This window comes from Arachis hypogaea, chromosome 17 (genome assembly GCF_003086295.3).
Source record: "Arachis hypogaea cultivar Tifrunner chromosome 17, arahy.Tifrunner.gnm2.J5K5, whole genome shotgun sequence".
Classification (NCBI taxonomy): domain Eukaryota; kingdom Viridiplantae; phylum Streptophyta; class Magnoliopsida; order Fabales; family Fabaceae; genus Arachis; species Arachis hypogaea.
Genome location: NC_092052.1, coordinates 1,488,527 through 1,512,589, shown reverse-complemented (window position 1 = coordinate 1,512,589; position 24,063 = coordinate 1,488,527). Strand labels below are relative to the sequence as shown.

At 32.0% G+C, this 24,063-nt stretch overlaps 1 protein-coding gene and 1 long non-coding RNA gene across 7 annotated transcripts; one reads left to right on the top strand and one right to left on the bottom strand.

Moving 5' to 3' along the window:
• Positions 1-325: 325 nt before the first annotated feature.
• On the bottom strand, positions 326-21,336 carry LOC112764913 (cellulose synthase-like protein E6). 6 transcript variants are annotated; one of them, XM_025810739.3, is made up of 9 exons: positions 20,939-21,336; positions 20,611-20,699; positions 19,309-19,648; positions 18,799-18,939; positions 13,865-13,996; positions 13,578-13,790; positions 12,674-12,904; positions 2,109-2,456; positions 326-978 (listed from the first exon to the last, which is right to left on the bottom strand). In XM_025810739.3, exons 3-9 carry the CDS (start codon positions 19,630-19,632, stop codon positions 439-441), a joined length of 1,929 nt encoding a protein of 642 aa, XP_025666524.1. In that variant the 5' UTR covers positions 19,633-19,648; positions 20,611-20,699; positions 20,939-21,336; the 3' UTR covers positions 326-438. The 6 variants fall into 6 exon arrangements, with proteins under 6 accessions (XP_025666524.1, XP_072078242.1, XP_025666525.1 ...); XM_072222141.1 differs by having other exon boundaries at positions 20,611-20,733; positions 20,939-21,205; XM_025810740.3 differs by having other exon boundaries at positions 20,611-20,702; positions 20,939-21,077.
• On the top strand, positions 15,443-17,753 carry LOC140180825 (uncharacterized). The gene is made up of 4 exons (XR_011874812.1): positions 15,443-15,611; positions 15,703-15,757; positions 15,846-15,974; positions 17,457-17,753. It is a non-coding gene; the product is annotated as an uncharacterized lncRNA (long non-coding RNA).
• Positions 21,337-24,063: the final 2,727 nt, after the last annotated feature.

Genomic DNA, 24,063 nt, shown 5'->3' with positions numbered 1-24,063 from the left:
AATAATATAATTTAAAATTATAAAAATATTCTTTTTTTAAAATTTAGATTCTTATTCAATAATATATAATTAGAAAAATGCATAGGAAAAAAGATATTAGTAAAATACGAAAAAAAATAAATTATTTAATATTTTTCTATAAATATATTTTAATTTTTATAAATTCAATATTTTTAACTTATGCACATATTTTTAAAAAAATAAAGAGGTTGAGTTATTGAGTGTGAAATTGTGAATAAATACATACTAATAATAACAAAACTCTGGCTGCAAAATAAAATATATATTAAGAACTCCAATAAGCTAAAACAAAATTGGAAAGAGATTGAGAGAGATTCAAGATTTTTATCAATATATATTATTGGAACACAAATATACACTACTTCAATATCATTAATTCATTATTGCACATTTCTTTGACTTTAAGCTCTACAATAATTAGAGGACAAAAGTTGCAATGAAGCATGCCATTGAGGCCAACACAAAGGACTTAATCATCACATTGCTTGATATGCTACCTTTATCACTACGAATGAAAAGAGCTTCATAAACTGGTAAATTCACCATTACAATCATTGCACTAATCACAATTTGAATAATCATAATCAATTGTCCCATAATAATTCTCCTAATTCCCACAAGAAGACCAAGAAGGTTTAGTAATGCCAATGTTACCAACATGGTCAACATGATTGATGAACATCCTCCAAAGTCAATGATTTCTTTCTCATACCTCTTTTGAACATCCTCGGTGACAACCTTGTCTGTTACTACAAAATTTGTTTGTGATAGTCCCAATTGCTTTGTTATGGTATCAATGAATCCAAAGAAATAGGAAGTGGTTCTCCTTATGAATCTCATTCTTTGCAAGTTCAACCAACTCTTTATTGTGGATCCACAACTCAATGCCTCACATAGGCTATAAACATTGTTGGCTACAAATGCATATGCAAAGGGAAGGAACCAAAGGCTTGTAGGCTGCAAATTAAGACATACATATTTAAAATACAAAGAATTAATTAAAATAAGTTAGTTAAGTGCTAGCTAGGAAAAACTAATGAATATCAAATATAATTAAGGAATATGGAGAAATTGTTAAGTATTAGCTTTATTTGAGGTATATGATTTTTGTTTTTTATTTGTATCATTTTTTGGAATGATTTAAGAATTTAATTTTGATACACTAATAATACATAAAATTTTTTATATAAAATTATATTATTATATTAATAAAAATGATTTATTTTTAAATCCACCACTTAAATTTCATTTAGATGTATAAATTCAATTGAAAAACCATATAAATACTCTCAGCTAATTAAAATTAAACTCATAATTTAAATTTGATTTATAACAATTTAATAGTATATATTTAGCAAAAGTTATTGATGTAAAATTATACTAAGATTTGTACTATTTGATTATTTTAGAGCATATGCACAAAATTTAATTTATTTTGGTAATTTATTATTCGTCTGATCATTTTGTTATGGATCACTCTAATATCCTTAATTGTTTATGAACTTCCTTCACAAAGTTTTTTTTGGTGACTCCTTCACAAAGTTGATTCGGCAAATAATGATTAAGTCAAAGAAAAATATCTTAGAGATATATATGTACTACAATAAATTAATGATTTAATTATTCTATTAATCCTTATAATTTTATCAAATTTTTAATTAGGTTTTTATATATTTTTTTAATTGGGTCTTAACACTGCTTTTAATTTTATAATTAAGTAATTTTTATATAAAAAATATTAAAATTAACATAATATTTTTTTTAAATATATGTGATTAATGATCTAATTAAATTTTTAATTATAAATAGTTAAATACCTTCAATTTGTGAATAAATATTCAGTTAATTCTAACATTTTTTACACTAAAAGATCTAATTATAAAATTAAAAACAGTATAAGAACTTAATTAAAAAAATATATAAAAATCTAATTATAAATTAATAAAACTATAACGACGAACAAAATGATTAAACTTAAATTAAATTATCTCAGTGCATGACAACATACACCAAGTTCAATCCTAATTCAAATCAATAGCAATAATAATGCCTAGAACTTTCTCTTTAATTAAGAATGGAAAGCAAACCTGTGGGAATAATGGTATTCCACGAATCAAGCAAAGAGGAGGAAGAATGGCATAAGAAAGAGTAGGAAGTGACAAAGGTGCCCATAAGAGGTAGACACAATACCCCATTTGAATACCAATGTTGATCTTGCCATGCCCATAAATGAAAGGACAGTACTTTGATAAGAAAATTTGGAACATCCCCTCCGACCACCTCTTATGCTGAACAAGTGCAACATCTAAGGTTGTTGGAGCTACACCAATGAATGCTTTCCTTTCTGGATTATAGTATATTGATCTCCATCCCCTGCATGTTATTGCAAGCCCACTTGCTATGTCTTCCACTGGAATCCCATACACCAATCCCATCTACAAGTTATTATAATTTATATATTTTCTTGTTAGTTATATATATAGAGATATTCAATCTGACTCATCATTCATTTAGATGACTTTTTTATTAAGTAGTAGATTTAAAAATTAATTATTTTTGTTGGTGTGATAATACCCGATTAGTTATTTGTATAAAATTTATTTATAATGATAATATGAAAATTAAACTTATAGTTATATAAGTATATATATAATTATTTATGTGTTCTTATTTAATAATTTAAATTTTTAAGATAAGTAGTTTTATTATGATATAATATCAAAATTTTTATAATTAAGAGATGAAATAAAATTTAGAGTTTATTAATTTCAATTATGCATTGAGAGATTAAATTACACAATCATTTTGTTAAGTCAAGTTTGATTTTGGGTTTTATAAATGATGACAAATATTGTTTTGGGTGGAAAGCCCAATATTGTTTAATGTGAGTGTTAGTGATGCAGGCCCAAATGTCCAAGTCCACATTGCATCAGTCCAAGTCTAGCAAGCTTCAGCCATGTAAAGAACTAATACTCCTCATTCTTGTTGCACCATTCAGCAAAAATAAAAGGTTATGCATTTGGCAAAAAGAAAAGAAAGACAAGGACATCTGTCAACATCAAGGACAGGTGGGGCTCTAGCAAAGCAACAAGACACAAAGACACCCCACTAACCCAAGGACAATAGCAGAGCAACACTTTGTTGGTGGTTGAACAAAACACAAACTTGCCAAGCAGCAGAGGTAGTGGGTGAAGCTCCTCGTATGGCAGAGACCATGGAGCAGGATGAAAAAGGAGAGCATGCCAAAGGAAGAAAACAAAATCAAGGACCACAGAAGTGGTGGACGAGCTCCTCCAGCAGCAGGGGTAGTGGAGCATGATGAAGAATGACAGCTTGCTAGTTGTGCCAGCTCCAACGGGCAGCAAGGACAAGCAAAAAAATGAAGCTACAATGAAGCCAAGTTGAAGATATATAACAAGCTTCACTCCAACATTTCAAGCCAAGGAAGAGAGCACACACATTCAGAGCACCATCTCTAACACAGAGCTAGAATCTCTTTCTTCTACTCAAGCTTAATTCTGAATTTTTTGTTATGGCTGTCTTGCGTTATTTTCTGTTTTGAGAAAAGGCAATTATGTGAGGTTCAAAAGGCAAGAGAGAAAAGGCAAGAGTGATGCAAAATGGCCATTGTTTATTTTCTGATGTAATTTGGGTATATGAACTAGGATTAGTTCCCCTTGCCAAGTTGGGTTAGCACTTGGTGAGAATTGAATCCGTGTAGATTCCCCTTCCAAGTTGGGTTAGCACTTTGGGATTGCTAAGCTTTGGTGAAGAAAGCTTGGAGTAGATACTAGTTAGATTAGGGAGTAATTCAATAATATTGGTGTATGTAATCTGAGGATTATAGTGAAAATTTCACCATGGTTTGTGGTGGAGACTGGACGTAAGATTCATGGTACTGAGAATCCGAACCAGGATACATGCTGGCCCCTTTCTCTTCTTCTCTGCTCTTTTAATGTTCTACGTATGAGATAATTTCAAATAATCTCCTGCAACTTAAGCTTCCACAGCAACAGAGTTTGAAACTCTAAATTTTAAGCTAACTTGATTCAACCCCCCTTCTCAAGTTCATCTAGAACAATCAATTGGTATCAGGAGGAAGGTTTCAAGGAGTCAAGCTTCACAGCTTGAAGCAAAGATCTATGGCCAACAACATGAATCCCAACATCGTGGCTTTCACTCTCACTGAAGGGCATTCCAATAATAGACCTCCCTACTTCAATGGCAGCAACTACTCTTACTAAAAAGAGAGAATGAGAATCTTCGTGCAGTTGATCGACTACAACATCTGGAAGATCATTCTCAACGGTTCAAACGTTCCCACCAAACAGAATGCTGATGGAGAAGTTGTGGCAAAGGAGGACAGCGAATGGACAGATGAAGAAAAGAAGAAGGTTGAACTCAATGCCAAGGCAATCAACCTGATGCACTGCGCAATCAGTTTCGAAGAGTTCAGAAAGGTGTCAAGGTGCAAAATGGCTAAAGAAATATGGGACAAGCTCAGACTCACTCATGAAGGCACTAAGCAAGTGAAGGAGACCAGAATTGACATGCTGATGAAGGAGTATGAAATGTTCAGCATGAAGGAGGATGAGAGCATCGATCAAATGTTCGAAAGGTTCTCAATAATCATCAATAATCTGGATGCCATGGGAAGGAGATACTCTGAAGAAACCTTAGTGAGGAAGATCCTAAGGAGTCTCACTAAGAAATGGGAAGTAAAAAGCACAGCCATCTCTAAAAGGAATGATTTGATCAAAATCACCTATGATGAGCTAAGAGGCAAGCTGCTGGCCTATGAAACCACTCACATGTCTCAAGACAAAGATGACAAAAAGAAAAGTATAGCACTAAAATCAAGAATGACAGCCCAAGGAGAAGAATCTGATGACAATTTCTCAGATGAAGAAATGGTGCTCTTTGCAAGAAAAATGAGAAGAATAATGAGATACAAAAGCAAAGGCAAAGGAAGCTCTTCATCCAAAGATGTCAAGAGAGAGCAAGTCAAGTTCACATTCCATCACTGCAAGGAACCTGGTCACTTCAAGACAGATTGCCCTCAACTTAAGAAAGGCGAAAAATTCAAGAAAGACAAAAAGAAGGTGATAATGGCAACATGGGAGGACTTGGAAAACGACACCAGCTCAGAGAGCTCAGATCAAGAAGCTCAACTATGTCTGATGGCAGATCATAATGATGAAGATGAGGTAGATCTCTCTGACTTATCTATTGATGAATTGCACTACATTATCAAAGATATTTCTGTGAACTCTAAGAAACTCTTGGATAAGTATGCAAAATGTAAGAAAGAAAATGAGGCTTTAAGGACAGAAAATGATCTTCTTTTGAAAAAGGTTAAGGCAAATGAAACTAGAAATGAAAAGTTTTTAAAAGAAGAAAACATTGTCTTGCGAGCTGAATTAGAAAAATTCAAACTTAAGCATGAAGTTACTGCTTTCACTGATTTGATTTCTGAAAACAAAAAGCTGAATGAACAAATAAAAAATTTGAATGAAGACTTAGCAAATTTTGTTCAAGGTTCTCAAAATCTGAACAAACTACTTGCTAGTCAAAGGTTTGGATCTGAAAAATCTGGACTTGGATTCATAGAGGAAAACAAGGCTGTTTTCAAACAAAACTTTAAAAAATCTGAAGCCTCCTCTTCCAAGCTTTTTAAACCAAAAGGATTCAGCAAAACTCAAAAATCAGTAAGCAAGAATCATTGCTACAAGAGCAATAGAAATGGTCATGATCCTCCTCAATGTTTCATCTTTCTTAAGTCTTTTGGTAATGATAGTAAATTATATAAAGTTGTTCATGATTATAATGCTCTTGGGCAACCAAGAAGATTTCACATCAAAGGATCCAAATGGATTTGGATACCTAAGGTTAGTTGAAGAACATGCAGGTTTGCCTTGCATCCAAGAAGAAAATGGACATGTGGTATCTTGATAGTGGATGTTCAAGGCATATGACCGGAAGTGATACTTTCTTCATTAAACTCAACAAGTATAATGGAGAATTTGTCACTTTTGGAGATAATAGTAAAGGTAAAATAATTGCCATTGTTAAGGTTGGCAAAGATTTTTCAACTTACATTGATAGTGTCTTTTTAGTTGATGGGTTAAAGCATAATCTATTGAGCATAAGTCAATTGTGTGATCTTGGATATGCTGTAACCTTTAGAAAATCTGATTGTAGAGTCATAAATGAGAAAACAGGGGCTGTTTTATTTGTTGCCAAAAGAAGTGACAATATTTATGGTATCACTCTATATGATCTAAAAGTTCAAAATGTAACTTGTTTCTCTTCAATGGAATCTGAAAAATGGATGTGGCATAAGAGGTTAGGACATGCTAGCATGTTCCAAATCTCTAAGCTTGTAAAGAGAGGCTTAGTTAGAGGTCTTCCTAATATAAAATTTGATAAGAACATCATTTGTGATGCTTGTCAAATGGGTAAATAAATTAAAACCTCTTTCAAACCCAAGGAAGATGTCTCTACTAAGAAACCATTGGAGTTGTTGCATCTTGATCTGTTTGGACCTACTAGAACTCAAAGTCTTGGAGGAAAGAGTTATGGCATAGTAATTGTGGATGACTATACTAGATTTGGCTGGGTGTTCTTTCTTGCTCATAAACATGAGGCTTTTTCTATTTTTGAAAAGTTCAGCAAAAAGATTCAAAATGAAAAAGGTTCAAAAATTGTTTCAATTAGAAGTGAATATAGTAAAGAATTTGAAAATCAATACTTTGAATCTTTTTGTGATGAACAAGGCATATCACATAACTTCTCTTGTCCAAGAACACCTCAACAAAATGGTGTTGTTGAGAGAAGAAATAGAAGTTTACAAGAAATGGCTAGAGCTATGTTATGTGAATATGAAATCCCCAAGTTCTTATGGGCTGAAGCTGTGAATACAGCTTACTATGTTTTAAATAGAACCATCATTAGGAAGTTTTTGAAGAAAACCCCATATGAACTTTGGAAAGGGCATTCTCCTAATCTTAGTTATTTTCATGTGTTTGGCTGCAAGTGTTTCATTCTAAATATCAAAGAAAATTTAGGAAAATTTGATCCTAAAACGCATGAAGGCATTTTTCTGGGTTGTTCCACAAATAGCAAGGCCTATAGAGTCTATAACAAGAACTCCAAAACTGTTGAAGAAACCATGCATGTCACATTCTGTGAGTCTAACATTGTTCCTAGTGTTTACATAGATGATAGTCCAGATTTTGAAGCTGAATTACCCAAGAACGATGAGTCAGTTCAACAAAATTCAAGTTCTCATGAAGCTGCACCTGCTAGCAACGAAAATTCCAATTCTACAGGAGACAATTTGGAATTATCTCCTGTTGCTGCAGAAAATACTGATGCAGAGGCCATTGTTGATCAAGAGAAACTTGAATCCTCAAACCAGTCAAGAAGACCAAGAGAATGGAGGTTTCTGAAAAACTATCTTGAAGAGTTCATAATAGGAAATCCATCCTCTGGTAGGACTACTCGTTCATCTTTGAAAAGAGCCGAATCCAATAACATTGCTCTTTTATCGAAGATTGAACCTCAAAACATCCAAGAAGCTCTTGCTGATCCTTCATGGGTGTTAGCTATGAAGGAGGAATTGCAGCAATTTGAGAAGAACTAGGTCTGGTCATTGGTGCCTTATCCAAATGGAAATAAAGTCACTGGCACCAAATGGATTTTCAGAAACAAGTTGGGTGAAGATGGATCCATAGTCCGAAACAAAGCTAGATTGGTTGCTCAAGGATATGATCAAGAGGAAGGGATTGATTTCGATGAATCCTTTGCACCTGTAGCTCGAATGAAAGCCATCAGATTGCTCCTTGCGTATGCTGCTCATTGTGGCTTCAAGCTATTCCAAATGGACGTAAAGTGTGCTTTCCTCAATGGCATAATAGATAGAGAGGTTTATGTGGCTCAACCACCTGGGTTTGAAAACAAATCTTTTCCTAACCATGTTTTCAAACTAGCTAAGGCCTTATATGGTTTGAGACAAGCTCCTAGAGCTTGGTATGAGAGGTTTAGCTCATTTTTGTTGAAAAATAATTTTCAAAGAGGAGCCACTGACACCACTTTATTTATTAGGAATTATCATGATCATTTTATTCTTGTGCAAGTTTATGTTGATGATATTATATTTGGTTCGGATAATGAGAATTTGTGTGCAGATTTTACTAAGCTTATGACCAATGAATTTGATATGAGCATGATGGGAGAGTTCAATTTCTTCCTAGGCTTGCATATCAAGCAAACTGCAGAAGGCATATTCATCCATCAAAAAAAATATGCAAAGGAACTTGTCAAGAAGTTTGGGCTGGACTGTGCTAAGCCAATGAGAACCCCTATGCATCCTAACATCAAGCTTGATAAGGATGAACATAGTAGAGATGTTGATGAGACACGCTACAGAGGGATGATTGGTTCTTTAATGTATCTAACCTCCTCAAGGCCTGATATCATTCAAAGTGTTGGAGTTTGCTCAAGGTTTCAATCAAAGCCTAAGGAGTCCCACCTCTCAGCTGTGAAGAGGATCATCCGATATGTGCTTGGTACCACTAATTATGGTTTATGGTTTCCTAAGACTGATTCATTTCAATTAATGGGTTTCTGTGATGCAGATTTTGCTGGGGATAGAATTGATAGAAGAAGCACAAGTGGCATGTGCTGCTTTCTTGGAAAATCTCTCATTGTTTGGTCTAGCAAAAAGCAAGCTACAATAGCACTTTCAACAGCTGAAGCTGAGTATATTGCAGCCTCCTCTTGTTGTTCTCAATTATTATGGCTGAAAACTCAACTAGCTGACTATAAACTGAATGTCTCAAATATTCCATTATTTTGTGACAACATGAGTGCTATTAATATTTCCAAAAACCCTGTTTTGCACTCAAGAACAAAGCACATTGAAGTTTGTTTTCATTCTATAAGAGAACATGTGCAAAATAGAAATTTAGATATTCAGTTTGTTAATTCTGAGGGTCAGCTGGCTGATATTTTCACCAAACCATTGATAGAGGAAAGGTTCTGCAAGTTACAAACTGAACTGGGCATTCTTAATTCATCTCTGTTTTCTTAATGTTTCTGATAATGAGATCTTTTATGTTTTGTCTCATAAATCGCGGTGAGATTTTTTGGCAGATGATGAGTAAACTTCATTAATTCACTGTGAACCTATTGGATTCAAATATGATCATAATGATTGATGGACGTCAAGTGCTGAAAAAGTCTTTGGAACCATGGGCTTTTCTTTATTGAAAACTTTGGGACTTTTTCAATTTTTGGGAATTTGAAATTTTTCTTGACTAAGTCTTTATGAATAGTGGGATTTCAATTTTTTTTTGGCTTAAATTCAACTTAAATTTTTTGAGACAACTGGTCTTACCTCATTTTTTGTCAGTCTCAAATTTTTTTTTTGGCATTGGCACTTTGTTTAATTGGGCTTCACTTCATTTGCATCCATACATTAATTTCAACTTTGTTTACTTTTTTATCCTTATTTTCAAACGTACAAAGGTTACAGCTGTAACTTTCAAAACGTTTTCAAAGTTTGAATTTTTATCTTTTCAAGGTGCAACCTTTACACTTCTCTAAAGCTTATTATAACTTCCCACTGCATGCATCCATTCATACTACACTCTCCACTCCTTCATCTTCTACAAACCAGTGCTATATAAATATGGCTATTTTTAACGCGTCTCATTTTGTGACACACTGGTTCTGTTTGCACTTCTTTTCAAAACTTCTATCTCTTTTGCTTACTTGCTTGTGAGACATATGCATGCTTGTGTCAGTACCAAAAATGCTTTACCTTATGCCATGCTTCTTACAAATTTTTTTCAATATTACAATGTTGATTTTGGGGCTGAAATTTCAAAAGATTGTAACTCATACATAAACGGGGGTGGTGCAGTAAAGAAAACAGCACTCAGGCGTCGCCAAACTGATGACAGCACTGATGTTCCCTCTGATGATGAGGATCCTCTGATTTTCCCTTCAACTTCCACCACAATCACGGTCATGACACGCACTCTGAAGAACGTACTTGAGGAGTTCATCAATCTTACTGACCTTCTTCTCACTCATGGTGCCGAGCGCAAAAGGAACCAGGTTATGGAGGAAAATGCTCTGAAGAAGACCAAGGAGAGAATTTGGATTCTGAGGGACTTTGTGGAGGATATAGAAGTTGGACTCACAACTTCTGACAATGAGGGGGAGGACGATGGAACCTCTGATGAATCCAACTCTGATGCCTAGCTCATTTTATCTCATATGTGATTATGACTTAGTTTCCTTTTGAACTTGTTTAATATTTTGGATGACGATAAAAAACCTTAACTACTCTGCTACTTAAACTATATGCACCAGCCACTAACAAATTTTTTGCAGGTTATTTTTCGTTTCCTCCCTTGATGACAAAAGGGAAAAAAAAAGAAAAGGAATGTTAGCTTTGGCTTTGGGATTAATAGTAATAGTTAAGAACAATGTTTTGTGGTGCTATGATTTGCCCTATGTTGTGATTAGTGTTAATTGCTCTGTGCTTTCATTACTATGATATATTGCTTGGAAATATTGGTCTTGGCTGTTTTTTTAAGTTTTGTCCAGGTAAAGATGTAAGCCATGATTAAGAGGGAGTAATGCTAGCATTCAAGGAGAGCAACTCACAATCCGAATATCATCAAAGGGAAGTGTTCTTAACTATTACTATTAATCCCAAAACCAAAGCTAACATTCCTTTTCTTTTCTCCCCCTTTTGTCATCAAGGGAGGAAACGAAAAACAACCTGCACAAAATTTGTTAGTGGCTGGTGCATATAGTTTAAGTAGCAGAGTAGTTAAGGGTTTTTATAGTCATCCAAAATATTAAACAAGTTCAAAAGGAAACTAAATCATAATCACATATGAGATAAAATGAGCTAGGCATCAGAGTTGGATTCATCAGAGGTTCCATTGTCCTCCCCCTCATTGTCAGAAGTTGCGAGTAAGCCATGATTAAGGGGGAGTAATGCTAGCATTCAGGGGGAGCAACTCACAATCTGAATGTCATCAAAGGGAAGCGTTCTTAACTCTTCTAAATTAGTCTTTAATTTTCCTATTTTATCATGTTTGTCATCAAGGGGGAGATTGTTAAGTCTAAGTTTGATTTTGGATTTTATAAATGATGACAAACATTGTTTTGGGTTGAAAGCCCAATATTGTTTAATGTGAGTGTTAGTGATGCAGGCCCAAATGTCCAAGTCCACATTGCATCAGCCCAAGTCTAGCAAGCTTCAGCCATGTAAAGAACTAATACTCCTCATTCTTGTTGCACCATTCAGCAAGAATAAAAGGTTATGCATTTGGCAAAAAGAAAAGAAAGACAAGGACATTTGTCAACATCAAGGACAGCTGGGGCTCTAGCAAAGCAACAAGACACAAGGACACCCCACTAACCCAATGACAATAGTAGAGCAACACTTTGTTGGTGGTTAAACAAAACACAAACTTGCCAAGCAGCAGAGGTAGTGGGTGAAGCTCCTCGTATGGCAGAGATCATGGAGCAGGATGAAAAAGGAGAGCATGCCAAGGAAGAAAATAAAACCAAGGACCACAGAGGTGGTGGACGAGCTCCTCCAGCAGCAGGGGTAGTGGAGCATGATGAAGAAGGACAGCTTGCTAGCTGTGCCAGCTCCAACGGGCAGCAAGGACAAGCAAAAGGATGAAGCTACAATGAAGCCAAGTTGAAGATATATAACAAGCTTCACTCCAACATTTCAAGCCAAGGAAGAGAGCACACACATTCAGAGCACCATCTCTAACACAGAGCTGGAATCTCTTTCTTCTACTCAAGCTTAATTCTGAATTTTTTGTTATGGCTGTCTTGCGTTATTTTCTGTTTTGAGAAAAGGCTATTATGTGAGGTTCAAAAGCCAAGAGAGAAAATGCATGAGTGATGCAAAATAACCATTGTTTGTTTTCTGATGTAATTTGGGTGTATGAACTAGGATTAGTTCCCCTTGCCAAGTTGGGTTAGCACTTGGTGAGAATTGAATCTGTGTAGATTCCCCTTCCAAGTTGGGTTAGTACTTTGGGGTTGCTAAGCTTTGGTGAAGAAAGCTTGGGGTAGATACTAGTTGGATTAGGGAGTAATTCAATAGTATTGGTGTATGTAATCTGAGGATTATAGTGAAAATTCCACCATGGTTTGTGGTGGAGACTGGACGTAGGATTCATGGTACTGAGAATCCGAACCAGGATACATGCTGGCCCCTTTCTCTTCTTCTCTGCTCTTTTAATGTTCTGCGTATGAGATAATTTCAAATAATCTCCTGCAACTTAAGCTTCCACTGCAACAGAGTTTGAAACTCTAAATTTTAAACTAACTTGATTCAACCCCCTTCTCAAGTTTATCTAAAACCATCACATTTAATCACATTTGTTTTTTTTATGACTATTCACGCAATTAATAAAAAATTAATTATTTTTATTAATATAGTAATACATAATTAAATGTACGAGTGCATCAAAACTAAATTCTCAAATCTATGCTAAAATATCATAGAACACAAAGTTAAGCATATCAAATTGTGAAATAATAATTAAAGTAATCAATAAATTTGTTAATTTCCAAATAAATACCAATATAAATAAATATATACCTCCTTCCCCCAAAGGGTGCCATGCTCATAGGTGCAAGTAGCAAGAAGTTTTGATGCTTCATTCAATTCATCAACTGTTCTATTATCTTCTATTTTGGTGTTCATAATCATATGATCCAATTTGGCTTTGTAATCTCTAAAGTGAGATCCAGAGAGGCTTTCTCTTCTATGGAAGCACCCTGTTCCACAATACAGGGCAGCTCCATGTCCACTTATTCCAGCCAGCTCAATCTTTAATTTGTACATACACAACAAATTAATAGTGTCACTATATGATGAGGGATAATAAAATTACGTAAGAATAAGAAAAGAAAAGATGAAAAATATTGTATTTTATATTTTTATAATAAAGATATTGTAGTTGTTTTTTATAAAAAAATATTAATTTAGATCGCTTTAAAATTTGGTATATTAGTTTTTTTGTCAAATTAATTTGTCTTATCTAATTTTGACAAAAATAATACAGCTTAATCGATTATATATGTTAAATTTTAATGATTAGAAAATGCTTTTAAAAAAAATATTTTAAACGTCTTTATTTAAGTGGTTCCCTCTAATAAAGATATTTTATGATGATAATAGTTAAAATGTAGATACATATTATATCAAAAAATAATTTTAATTAAATATGTCCATTCAATTAAAAATTTAATTTTTTTAATATTAAATTATTAGGAATAAATATCTCAATAAATAATCCAAATTATGTATTAAATTTATTTTTTAATTATTTTTTTAAAATCTTTTTTCCAAAATATCATAGATGCTTTATGTTAATATACCATAACAATATAAAATACTAAAATAATCAAATATTTTTATATTAAAATTATTCATAAGTAAAAAATTTAGTCTAACAATTCTAGGTTATTATTTTTATATAAAAATATGGTTAACCAGTTACCATATCTGTGGCAAGGCAAGAACTGGCATAGTGATCATTGTTGGTGAGATTATTATAGTTTTGTGGGAATTGAACATAAGCAATGTTTTGGCCTCTGGATTCATCCATGAAGAAACATAGTGTTTCTTGAATTGTATCTGCGTTACTTGGGTACATGTCACAATCCAAGTTCAGAATCAAGGGACCATTGCTTATCTCCGATGACACTCTTATCTGTATAATAACAATAAATTAATATGTATAATTAATTACTCTATGATAAAAAAAAAATTGATCTTGATATATACCAATGCATTCATAGCTCCTGCTTTGAAATGGTGAGGGTAATTGGGTCTTTTCTCACGTGCCATGTATACAACTCTTGGCAATTGTATTCCCTCTTCATCTACAGCATTTTTATCCCTTCCATCGATTATGATCTGGGAAAATCAAATAATAAATGATCATATTTCTAATAAGAGTAAATAATCATATTAGTTTTTGAAAAATCATTTATTTTTTAAAGAGATAAGTACTATTTTTGTCTCTAAGATTTATAATTAAAATTAAATTCGTTTTCGATATTATTTTAGATTATGAATCGTCCCCAATATTTTATTTAATATTAAAATTGTCCTTTTAATTTTTTACGGACAAAAATACCCTCTATCACTACCAGCACCTTTACTGCCACCACCACCACCTTCCTTACCCCCACCAAATACTAATAATCAATTCAAGAACACTAACAATAATAAACTATTCAAATTCAGAAACAACATCAAATTCAACAATAAAATCAATACACAACAACAATAAAATAAAAAAATAACAAATCAAAAGCAAAAATAAAAATAAAAGCAGACACAAAAGCAGAAGAAGCAGAAGCATAAGCTCAAGCAAAAGCATAAAGCAAAAATCGAAGCAAGAAGCAAAAGCCAACACAAAACGCAGAAGACTAAGCAAGAAGCAGAAGCAGAAGCAAAAACGAGAAGGTGCAGCAACAAGACGGCGAGGTGTAACGGTGAGGCGGCGAGGTGCAGCGACGAGAACGCAAAGTGATGGCGAGGTCGGTATCAGCGGCGACAGTGGTGGAGCGCGACGGCGAGCTCTCTCCCTGGCTCGCGTCTCCTCTCTCCCTTGCAAGCTCTGATTCCCAATGGCAATGGCAACTCCAAACTTTACCGGCTCCGTCCCCCTCCCCCCTTCCCCTTTCCCCTGTTCCTCCCCCTTTGCGTCCTTTCCCCTTTTCTTTCCTCCCCTTGTGTTCTTTTCTTTTAAAAAAAAAATTATATATTTTTTTTATTAAAATAGAAATAATTTAGTAATAAAATTAAAAATTTTATTAAAAATGATGGTTTTAATATGAAATAAAATATTTTTGGATTATTTCAAATAAAAAAAAATGTTGGAATGAATTTGATTTTGACTGTAAACATTAATGATCAAAATAATACTTATCCTTTTTTAAATTTATCTCTATTTTTTAAAAATTAAATTCATTTAAAAATTTTAAATTAGTTATTTTAGTCATTTCGTCATTTTTGTTGCTAACGACGTTAAAATTTGTTAATGTGACACATTAAGGCTTGGTTTGGTAAAGCTTTTCGAAGAGGTGCTTGTGCTTTTTAAAAGCTCAAGCTGTAAACCCCGGTTAAATTAGTAGATAATTAGTTAATAAATTAGTTTTTAATAAGGAGGATTAGAAATGTGAATGCTATATTAAATTAGGGTAGAGCTCATCGAAACGAGAATTTTGACACTAATTTCGAAGAAAACGGTCCAAAATTGGACCGAAAGGACCGAACCGGTTGGACCGAATCCGAACCGGGCTATCGGTCCAACCGGACCAGCCCATTAAAAAGAGCCACGGGCTCTTTTTCCCTCATTTCCTCAAGGACGCAGCTGAGCTCCAGGGAGAGGAAAGGAACGCCGAACCTTTACGGCAAAGTTCCAAATCCCGTAATTCCTCCGTTCGAGCTCCAATCGTCGCACCGTTTGCGGCCACGCATTCACTGCGTCGAGCTCTACGTTTCTACCGGAACAATTTCATAGGTAACTTGATATTCCACTTCAGCCTCTCATTTCCCCCAATTTTCGAATTTTAAGTGGGAATGTTGAATTTCTTTGATTTCTGATGTTTTAGGATCCAATTAGCTTGAGAGAAACGTTCACTCTTGCTTATGTGAAGCTTGGGTAAGGTGAGGATACGATAATTCTATTTTAATTTCATTAAATTTGAGCTTTGAGTATTAAATTGGGTATATATGTATTATGAATGTGTATTAGGTTGAAAATAAATAATTGGAGCTTGAAATTGTGAATACTGGAACTTGGAGGAAGCGGATTAGTTGAGTTTTGAGGGGCTGTTTTGGTTTTGAATAAATAGCTTTGGTCGTTACGTGGAAATCGGCTAAGGTATGGTTTAGGTTTCTTACATTTAATATATAATGTTCTGTGAAAACTTAGACTAGATGACCATAGGATAAGTTGGAATGCAGGTGTATATTTAATATTTAGTAATTTGTCGATGAATATATTTGGTTGAAGTTTATTGGATAATTAGTTTTTAATTTTGGATGGTGAATGTTGTTATGTTAATTTGGAGAGAATTATGGTTGAATGTTATTGTTGATTAACTAATGATTTGGTGAATTATTTATTTGAGGTATAACTATTGTGGAGGTTGTTGTGATAATGAGGTATTTTGTGTTAAAAGCCTAGGATTTGTGAACTATGATCCTTAGTTGAATTTTGGTTGTTGGATTTGAATATTGTATGAGTTTAATTGTTGATTTGAGGTAGATTTATTGTGGTGGTTGTTATGATGATGAGAAAGGGTATGTTGAATTGAAAAGAATACAGGTTTGCACCCGAACAGGGTGGCAAAGTCCGAGTTTTAGAGGAGATGCTGCCGAAATTTTATAAAAAATTAGAGATTTTATTTAGATGATTATTTAAAAGAGATTTAGATTTAAAGGTTATAAGGTTTGATTTTGAGTTATTAAGAAAGTGAGTATGTTTTAAGTTTGAAGTTTGATTCTTAGAAAAGAATGAATTATGTTTTGAATTGAAACTATTGATGGATGGAATGGGAGGTGATATAATGAAGGATAAGGATTGAATATGTTTAATGTATGATGATGAATGAGATGCAATTGAGAATGATGTGGATGTTGATGAATTATAATTGAATTATTTATATGGCTTATGAATTTGAATAATCTGAGATACGAGATTCCCTGGATTAAGTGCCGTGGCTTGCCACCACGTATACCAGGTTGGAAACTCGATACTCTGTTGACCCTACGACGTAAGTGTGACCGGGCACTATATAAATTCCCGGGAATGTTACCCCCATTGAGCAATATTGATTATTTGAGAAAAATCTATGCATAGACTCTTGGGGATGCACGTCGGGGGACAGTCTAAGGACAATTCAGACTTGTCGGGTTGGCTGGATAACCGACAGATGAGCCTCATCAGCCATAGGACAGGCATGCATCATATGCATATTACTTGAATTACTTGCTTGTGCTCTAATTGGGTGTGCCTATCTGTATTTTCCATGCTAAATGTGTATTTGTTACCTGCAGTAGTTGTAACCTTCTTGTGTTTGCCTTTATCTGTCTATTTGTCCGTGAAAATGCATGATGGAGTTGGAGGTATGGAGGAATGGCAGTATAGGACTTAGAGTTAAGGTTAAGTTAAGTTAGGATTAAATATTTTTAGGAAACCACCTTTTATGGCTTCTGTTTAATACTTTAAGCTCTATAATCTGAGTGTCGGCGTTTTAGGATTGCCTCTGGCATTCCCAGGACCTTATATATTATGTGTGTGGCACCTTTACCATACTGAGAACCTCCGGTTCTCATTCCATACTATGTTGTTATTTTTCAGATGCAGGTCGAGAGGCATCTCGTTAGGCGTCTGGACTCTTGAAGCGAAGTGGTTACTGGGATATTTTGTTATGCTATGATGTATATATATGTACTTAGTTTTCTCTCCGCATGACTTATTCTTTTGATCCTCTTAGAGGTTTATGGAGAGGCAGGATTGTGTATATGTACTTTTGGGTTTTGGATATGTATGTATATATATGTGTAAATATTCTCCGGCCAGTCTTGACTTCGCAGGCTGAGTTAGGAGCTTGATATTTTGTATCTTTGGCACTCTATTCCCACTTCTGTTAGCTTATGTTTGATAGTTATGGTTTTCTTAGCACGTAAGTTAACTCGTTCCTTGAGCGTTGCGCCTTTATTGTGCGATTTTTATTTCCCCCTTTTCTTCAAGGCTCCTAGCATATTATAACTTTTCTGCTATTATATGTACTTATTTTATTTTAGAGGTCGTAATACCACATCACCTCTGTTTTACGACTTAAGCGTAAAGCTTTGTGTGGTAGGGTGTTACACAAGCTCCTCATTTTGTGTTTGGTAAATAAAAAAGATCATGTGCTTGTGCTTGCAGCTTTTAAAAGATCGGGATACTTTTGAAAGCACCTAAGATAGAGCTTTTCAAAGTTGGCTTGTGTTTTTCAAAATTTAAAAGTCTAATATAACCTCATATGTTAACTAATTTTCAAATTTAATGCTTGTATTTATGTCTATTATAGTATTTTTAAATTTTAAAAGCTATTTTACCAAATGCAATTGTTGTTGCTTGTAATATTAAAAGCAATTTTTAATTTAATTTACCAAACATAAATGCTACAACTTTTAAAAAGTCATATTTTAAAAGTTAGCTTTTATAAGCTACTTTTAAAAAGTAAAAGCTTTACCAAACTAAGTCTAAGTGACACTATAATACACACTTTGTAATCATAATTGGCTGTTAACATGATAGTTTATGAAATCAGATCAAATCAACCTTAAATCGAGAGATTTCAATGTTTTAAGTTATTCCCTCAATTAAGTTTTAATTTAATCTAATTTTATAAACTTATCATACTAATAGTCAATTAAAATTCCTATTTATATATTGTATATAATATCACTTAACATATCACATTAATAAATTTTGGCATCGTCAACAAAGAAAATAACAGAAGGATTAATATGATTAATTTAAAATTTTTGAAAGACGAATTTGATTAAAAAAATTTTTTGAGAACTAACTTAAAAAACGAGTAATCTTTTAAGATAAATTTGATCATTTATCCCTTCTAATAACTTAGCTTATTAAATTAAACAACTATATATAATAATAAATAAATAAATAACTAATTTAGCTATATATATACCTGCACGATAGACTGATGGTCCTGCTTTTTGGTTTTCGAACTCCATTCTTTGAAACCTTTGTGAAAATTCCTCTCACCATCTGCAACCTTACCCTTTGCTAATGTTGTTTCAATATCACTTTTCATTTCTTCGTATAATTTCTGCCATATAATTTTTTTCAATGCAAAATTATTGAAACGCTTCATCAAATACATACATATATATATATATAATTATGTATTATATTTTGCAATAATAAAAGTAATTAAGATCTAATGCTTAAACATTACTAATATACATAAACATATAAATTAATTTAATGATAATAATAATATAAAAAAGGTATTATCGGTACATTTTTAAAAATTATTTGTTGATACATTCAAATACACGATGAAAAGTTCCAAATTTTTATTATTACTCAAACCATGTGTTCAAATATTTAATTTTCAAGGGAAAAAGGCTTATTTAATAATTTTGTCATCATCAATATTTTAATTTTATTTTAAAAAATATCACTACATACATACCTTGATAAATAACCATTGTTTGTGAAAGTCATCATGATCATGATGATGGCTATGATAATTATGATTTAGGGGCGAAAAAAAAGCGTGAGGTGACCTAGTTTGAAGATTGAATTTTCGGCAGAATGGCAACCAATGTTTTGAGAAAATGGAAGCTTTGAAGAGTGCATAGAATGTTAACTCTGATCCTCCATCATCAGAGAGATACACACTCAACTTATTTGAAGGATAATTGTATGCCATTGCTGATAATATTGTGTTAATCACCATTAATGGTGGCTCTAATTTTGGGTCAGCTGTGCACACAAAAATGTCCACCCCTGGCATTTTCTCTTCATCATATCTGCATATATAACAACATATACAAATTTTACGATATCTAATAATTTTGTTAATAATAAAAAATTATTTATATATTTAATTATATTTTAACTGGCCAAAAAGACTAATTAGTAAGTTTGAACTTATTCTATTAATATATCAAAACTTTTACAAGAATTTGTGTTTATTTTATAACAAGCTAAGTCAAATCATGCTAAATACAAATTAGACTGCAAGCTCCTAACAGACCGCTTGATCTATTTTCATTCCTAATTATGGGCTATATGGATTGGGCTATGGATAGGGCTGACATTTGGTAGGGTATGGTAGGGTATCCGTGGGTTGAGAATCTCTCAACCCTAACCCTACCTGCACCCTAAAATTTTAAACCTTACTCTATCCTATCTTACTCGTAAAAATATCAAATTTTTTTAAAATAAATATAAAATTCAATCATTTTGAATTTTATACATATTAATAACATAAAAAATAAAAAACTAATGCTTTAAATTACTAAATTAACTAACTAGTTTTAATGGTTGTTTATTTATTGTAAGTCATTATACAAAGGAGATTGTAAGTTCAACTTTCACTTCCTTCACTATATACCAATTTTTTATAAAATATGTGTTATATATGAAGTGGTGGTAAAATAGGATAGAGTACATTCTAAATCCGTATCCTACCCTACCCGCAGACATACTCAAATTCTATCCTACTTTATCCGAAGCGAGTCGGGTAGTCTACCCTATTTGAATGGGTTGGATACCCGCAGGTAAGGATGAGTTTAGAGCATGGTGCTTCTTTCAATGCAAAACTGATTCTACTGAGGTTTATCTTTTAGTAAATCAAGAGAATATGCTGATACAGCATGTAGAATATGATTTTTTTTAAAGAATTTTTTTTTATTTAAAGATGTGTAATCAAGCCTCATTCAGATTTGTACTAATTCACTATGATACTAATAAAGTGATAGACTCCAACCTTTAGATGATTGGCTTTCTCTCATGCAGCAGGACATAGCTTAGGCTTCTTTTGTTTTTTCTTTCTTGTCTTCCGTTTCTTTTGTCTTTCTTCTTTCCAATACCAAACAATTAAAAAAAGCAACTAAACACCGATGAGAGAGATGTTCAAACATGGAGATGGCTATGTGATATGATGGGGAATTAATTAATGTTAACACATAATTAGAAAGAGCACTAATTAATACTTGAGAAGTTTAGAGAAAGGGACTAGGAATAGAAAGCTAATAAATTAAGGTTGAATAATATAGTAATGATGAATATATTCATAGAAACCTTATTTATATTACCTTTGTAAAAGGGTATGTTTGGATGGAGATTGAAAAGCTATTCTCCAACGAACAGATTGAGTGATGATCCAATACAATCCAAACAAAATCTCAGACACCAACATAACAATCCATGCCCATGATTCTGTTCTTGTTGCTGTTGGGAAGTTTGTTACTCTGTAGAACAAAATCAAAGATATGGATACCAATATTGTTGATGCAAACAACTTGTAAGCACCTCTGAATCTTGCTTCTTTTGTCTCAAACAATAAAGGAGCACCAACAATAATTTCATCATCTTCTTTTTCTCTCATCTTGATTTCTCTCTTTTTCCCCTCTCTCTCTCTCTCTGAAAAGACACACACTCTCTCACTCACACTTTGATGAGATGAAGATGAAGGTGTTGTAATTTGTTTGGCTATGCTACTATATATGCTGCAAATTATATATTAAGAATATAACATTTGTTTTAGGAAAAGTATATGGAACCAACTTTAAATCAGGCAAAAATAGAACAACTTAATTAATTATAAATATAATAATTAGTTTTATTTATTTATGATTTAAAATATTGGTTATTAAATGTTTCACTACATTCAAATTAGGAGGAAATGTATCATTGCAACGTGAATCATGGAAATTGATCTCTTCATCCTCCTCCTCTCTTCAAATGCCTAAAACATGATAAATCAGAAAACAGATTCAAAATCATCCAATTTATAAAGAAAAAAAAAATCCTAATATATAGTATAAACACCGTACACGTAAAAATTTTGGATTCACCCAAAAATATTTGGTTGATTTTTGGCTGAACCATCTTAATTCCTAGCATTATTGTTTGTTTTATTTATCACCTTAGCTTTTTCAATTCTTTTTTAATATTAATGTATATATTTTACTATCTGGTTATTATGATAAAAGTAGTATTATTATATGAATTATATATATTAGAAAATGATTTTATTGACTAAAAGAGAAAAATTTATAATATAGCTAGCTAGACAATAAAGATCAAATTAACCCAAGAAATAGAATATTATTCTATCAAAGTTACAAAAAGTAATTACCTAATAAAGTAATAATCCAATCTTAGGAAAGAATATTAAATTAAAAGAAGAAGAACGTTGAAAAAAAACAGAACTAAGACATTATAAAATTCATTTTCAAGTGACGTTGCAAATGCAATTAAGGATATCATAGGCAAATCTTGTTTTCAAACATGAAATCACTACGGTTGATCCGAATCCTCTACAAAGTTAAAATGGTCAAATCCAATTATTCAACAAAAATCGCACGTGATGATCTAAGAGAGAGATAGAAAGAGAGAGAGAGTCATTGTTATCTAAACATAATAATGTCCAAACATACATTTGATAAGAGTCATTGTTATTATTTATTGAAGTGACAATGCAATAATGCAAAGCCAGCAAAGGTCATAGTCAGAACACTTGCTGAGTTGTTATGTTTGCGTCGTGTATTTTATTTTTAATATTGGAGTCGTAGTGGTATTTTTTTAAAATGTGGATTGTTAGAATGTTATAATTAAATGTGAAATTGTTTAACTAGAGAAACAGAGATTGGACCGTCCAATTTATTAGAGGTACAGAAATTGGACCGTCCGATTTTTAGAGGTACACAAATCGGACTGTCCGATTTGTAGAGGTACAGAAATCGAACCGTCCGATTTGTGGTAAAAAAATTAAAAAATTTGAGGTATAGAAATTGGACCCTCCGATTTGTGTACTTTTCCAATTTTAAAAACACAAAAAATTATAATGTTAAGATATATCACCACTTCTACTTCCATAACAAAAAAAATTAGCCGTTTACGTCTTACATACATTTTGGATACCATATTTATTCATATGTTAATAAAAATAAAAAATATTTTTTAAATATATTTAAATATTATCACATATTTTATTTTTAATTTATATTTTTTAAATAAATTTATAAATAATATATATTATTATTTATTAAAATAAAAATTATTTTAAATATTTTATATAATTAAAAAATATTAAAAATAATTACAATATTAATTTATACTTTAATATTTATAAAATATTAATATATTATTATAATTTATTTAATAAATATTTTATATTTTTATATATTGATATATTCTGTGTTGTGTTGTGTGGTAGCAAATTCTCTTGTTTGATTAGTTTAATTAGTTTAATAATTAGTGATGGACACCACAAATGAAAAGATTACAACTACTCCCATATATATATAAAATATAATAAAATAAATAATATTAAAATTTTCATAGCAAAATATTCAATTATTCATTAGAACTGGATTGTGACACACGGCCTCATTATTCATTAGAATTGGATTGTTAATCACGCAAGCTTTTGTGAAGAATTTGTAATGTGTTGATTGTGGATATCACATTTTTCTAATCTATCTATAACAACGTGTGTGTTTCAGTGCTAATAGTTCAAATGACATAATCTCTCATTCTCATCTAAAAGGTTGCGGATTCGAGTCTTCATATTTTTGGTAAAAAAAAAAAAAAAACGTATATGTGTCACTGTTTAATAGCTACAAGGCAATTGCATGTTTTTGCGTTTTGTGAAAATTAGAGGATAGATAAATTTTTATTATATATAACATTATATAATAGGTTTATTAGTACATATATTTAATGGATAAAATAAATTATTTTTATATGTTCTATTTAGATATAAAGTTTTTTTTATTGAACTTTAAATAGTTATTTATTATATTATTTTTTGTTCTAATAAGATTATACAGCTTGAAAAAAAAATATTTGTATCATTTTATAACACATTACATTTTATATATGTTTCAAAAGTTTAATTAATTTTTGTTTAAACTTTTAATATGAATTAAATTGATTAGGTATATGATATTTTATGTATTAAAAATGCTTAACATAAATTTATTATATGATACTATTTAATAAAAGTAATTTACATTTAAATTTTCAAAAGTGATCGAAATAATGCCAATATCAATTAACGCATACAAATGTGGCAATCATATGAGATTGAGTCATGATCATAAACATGCTACTTTAATCCATTTGAATTAGTTTAGTAGTTAATTTATTTATCTATTTAAATAAATATAAAAATTTAAATTTTATTTTGTGTATATAATAATTAATTGACTAA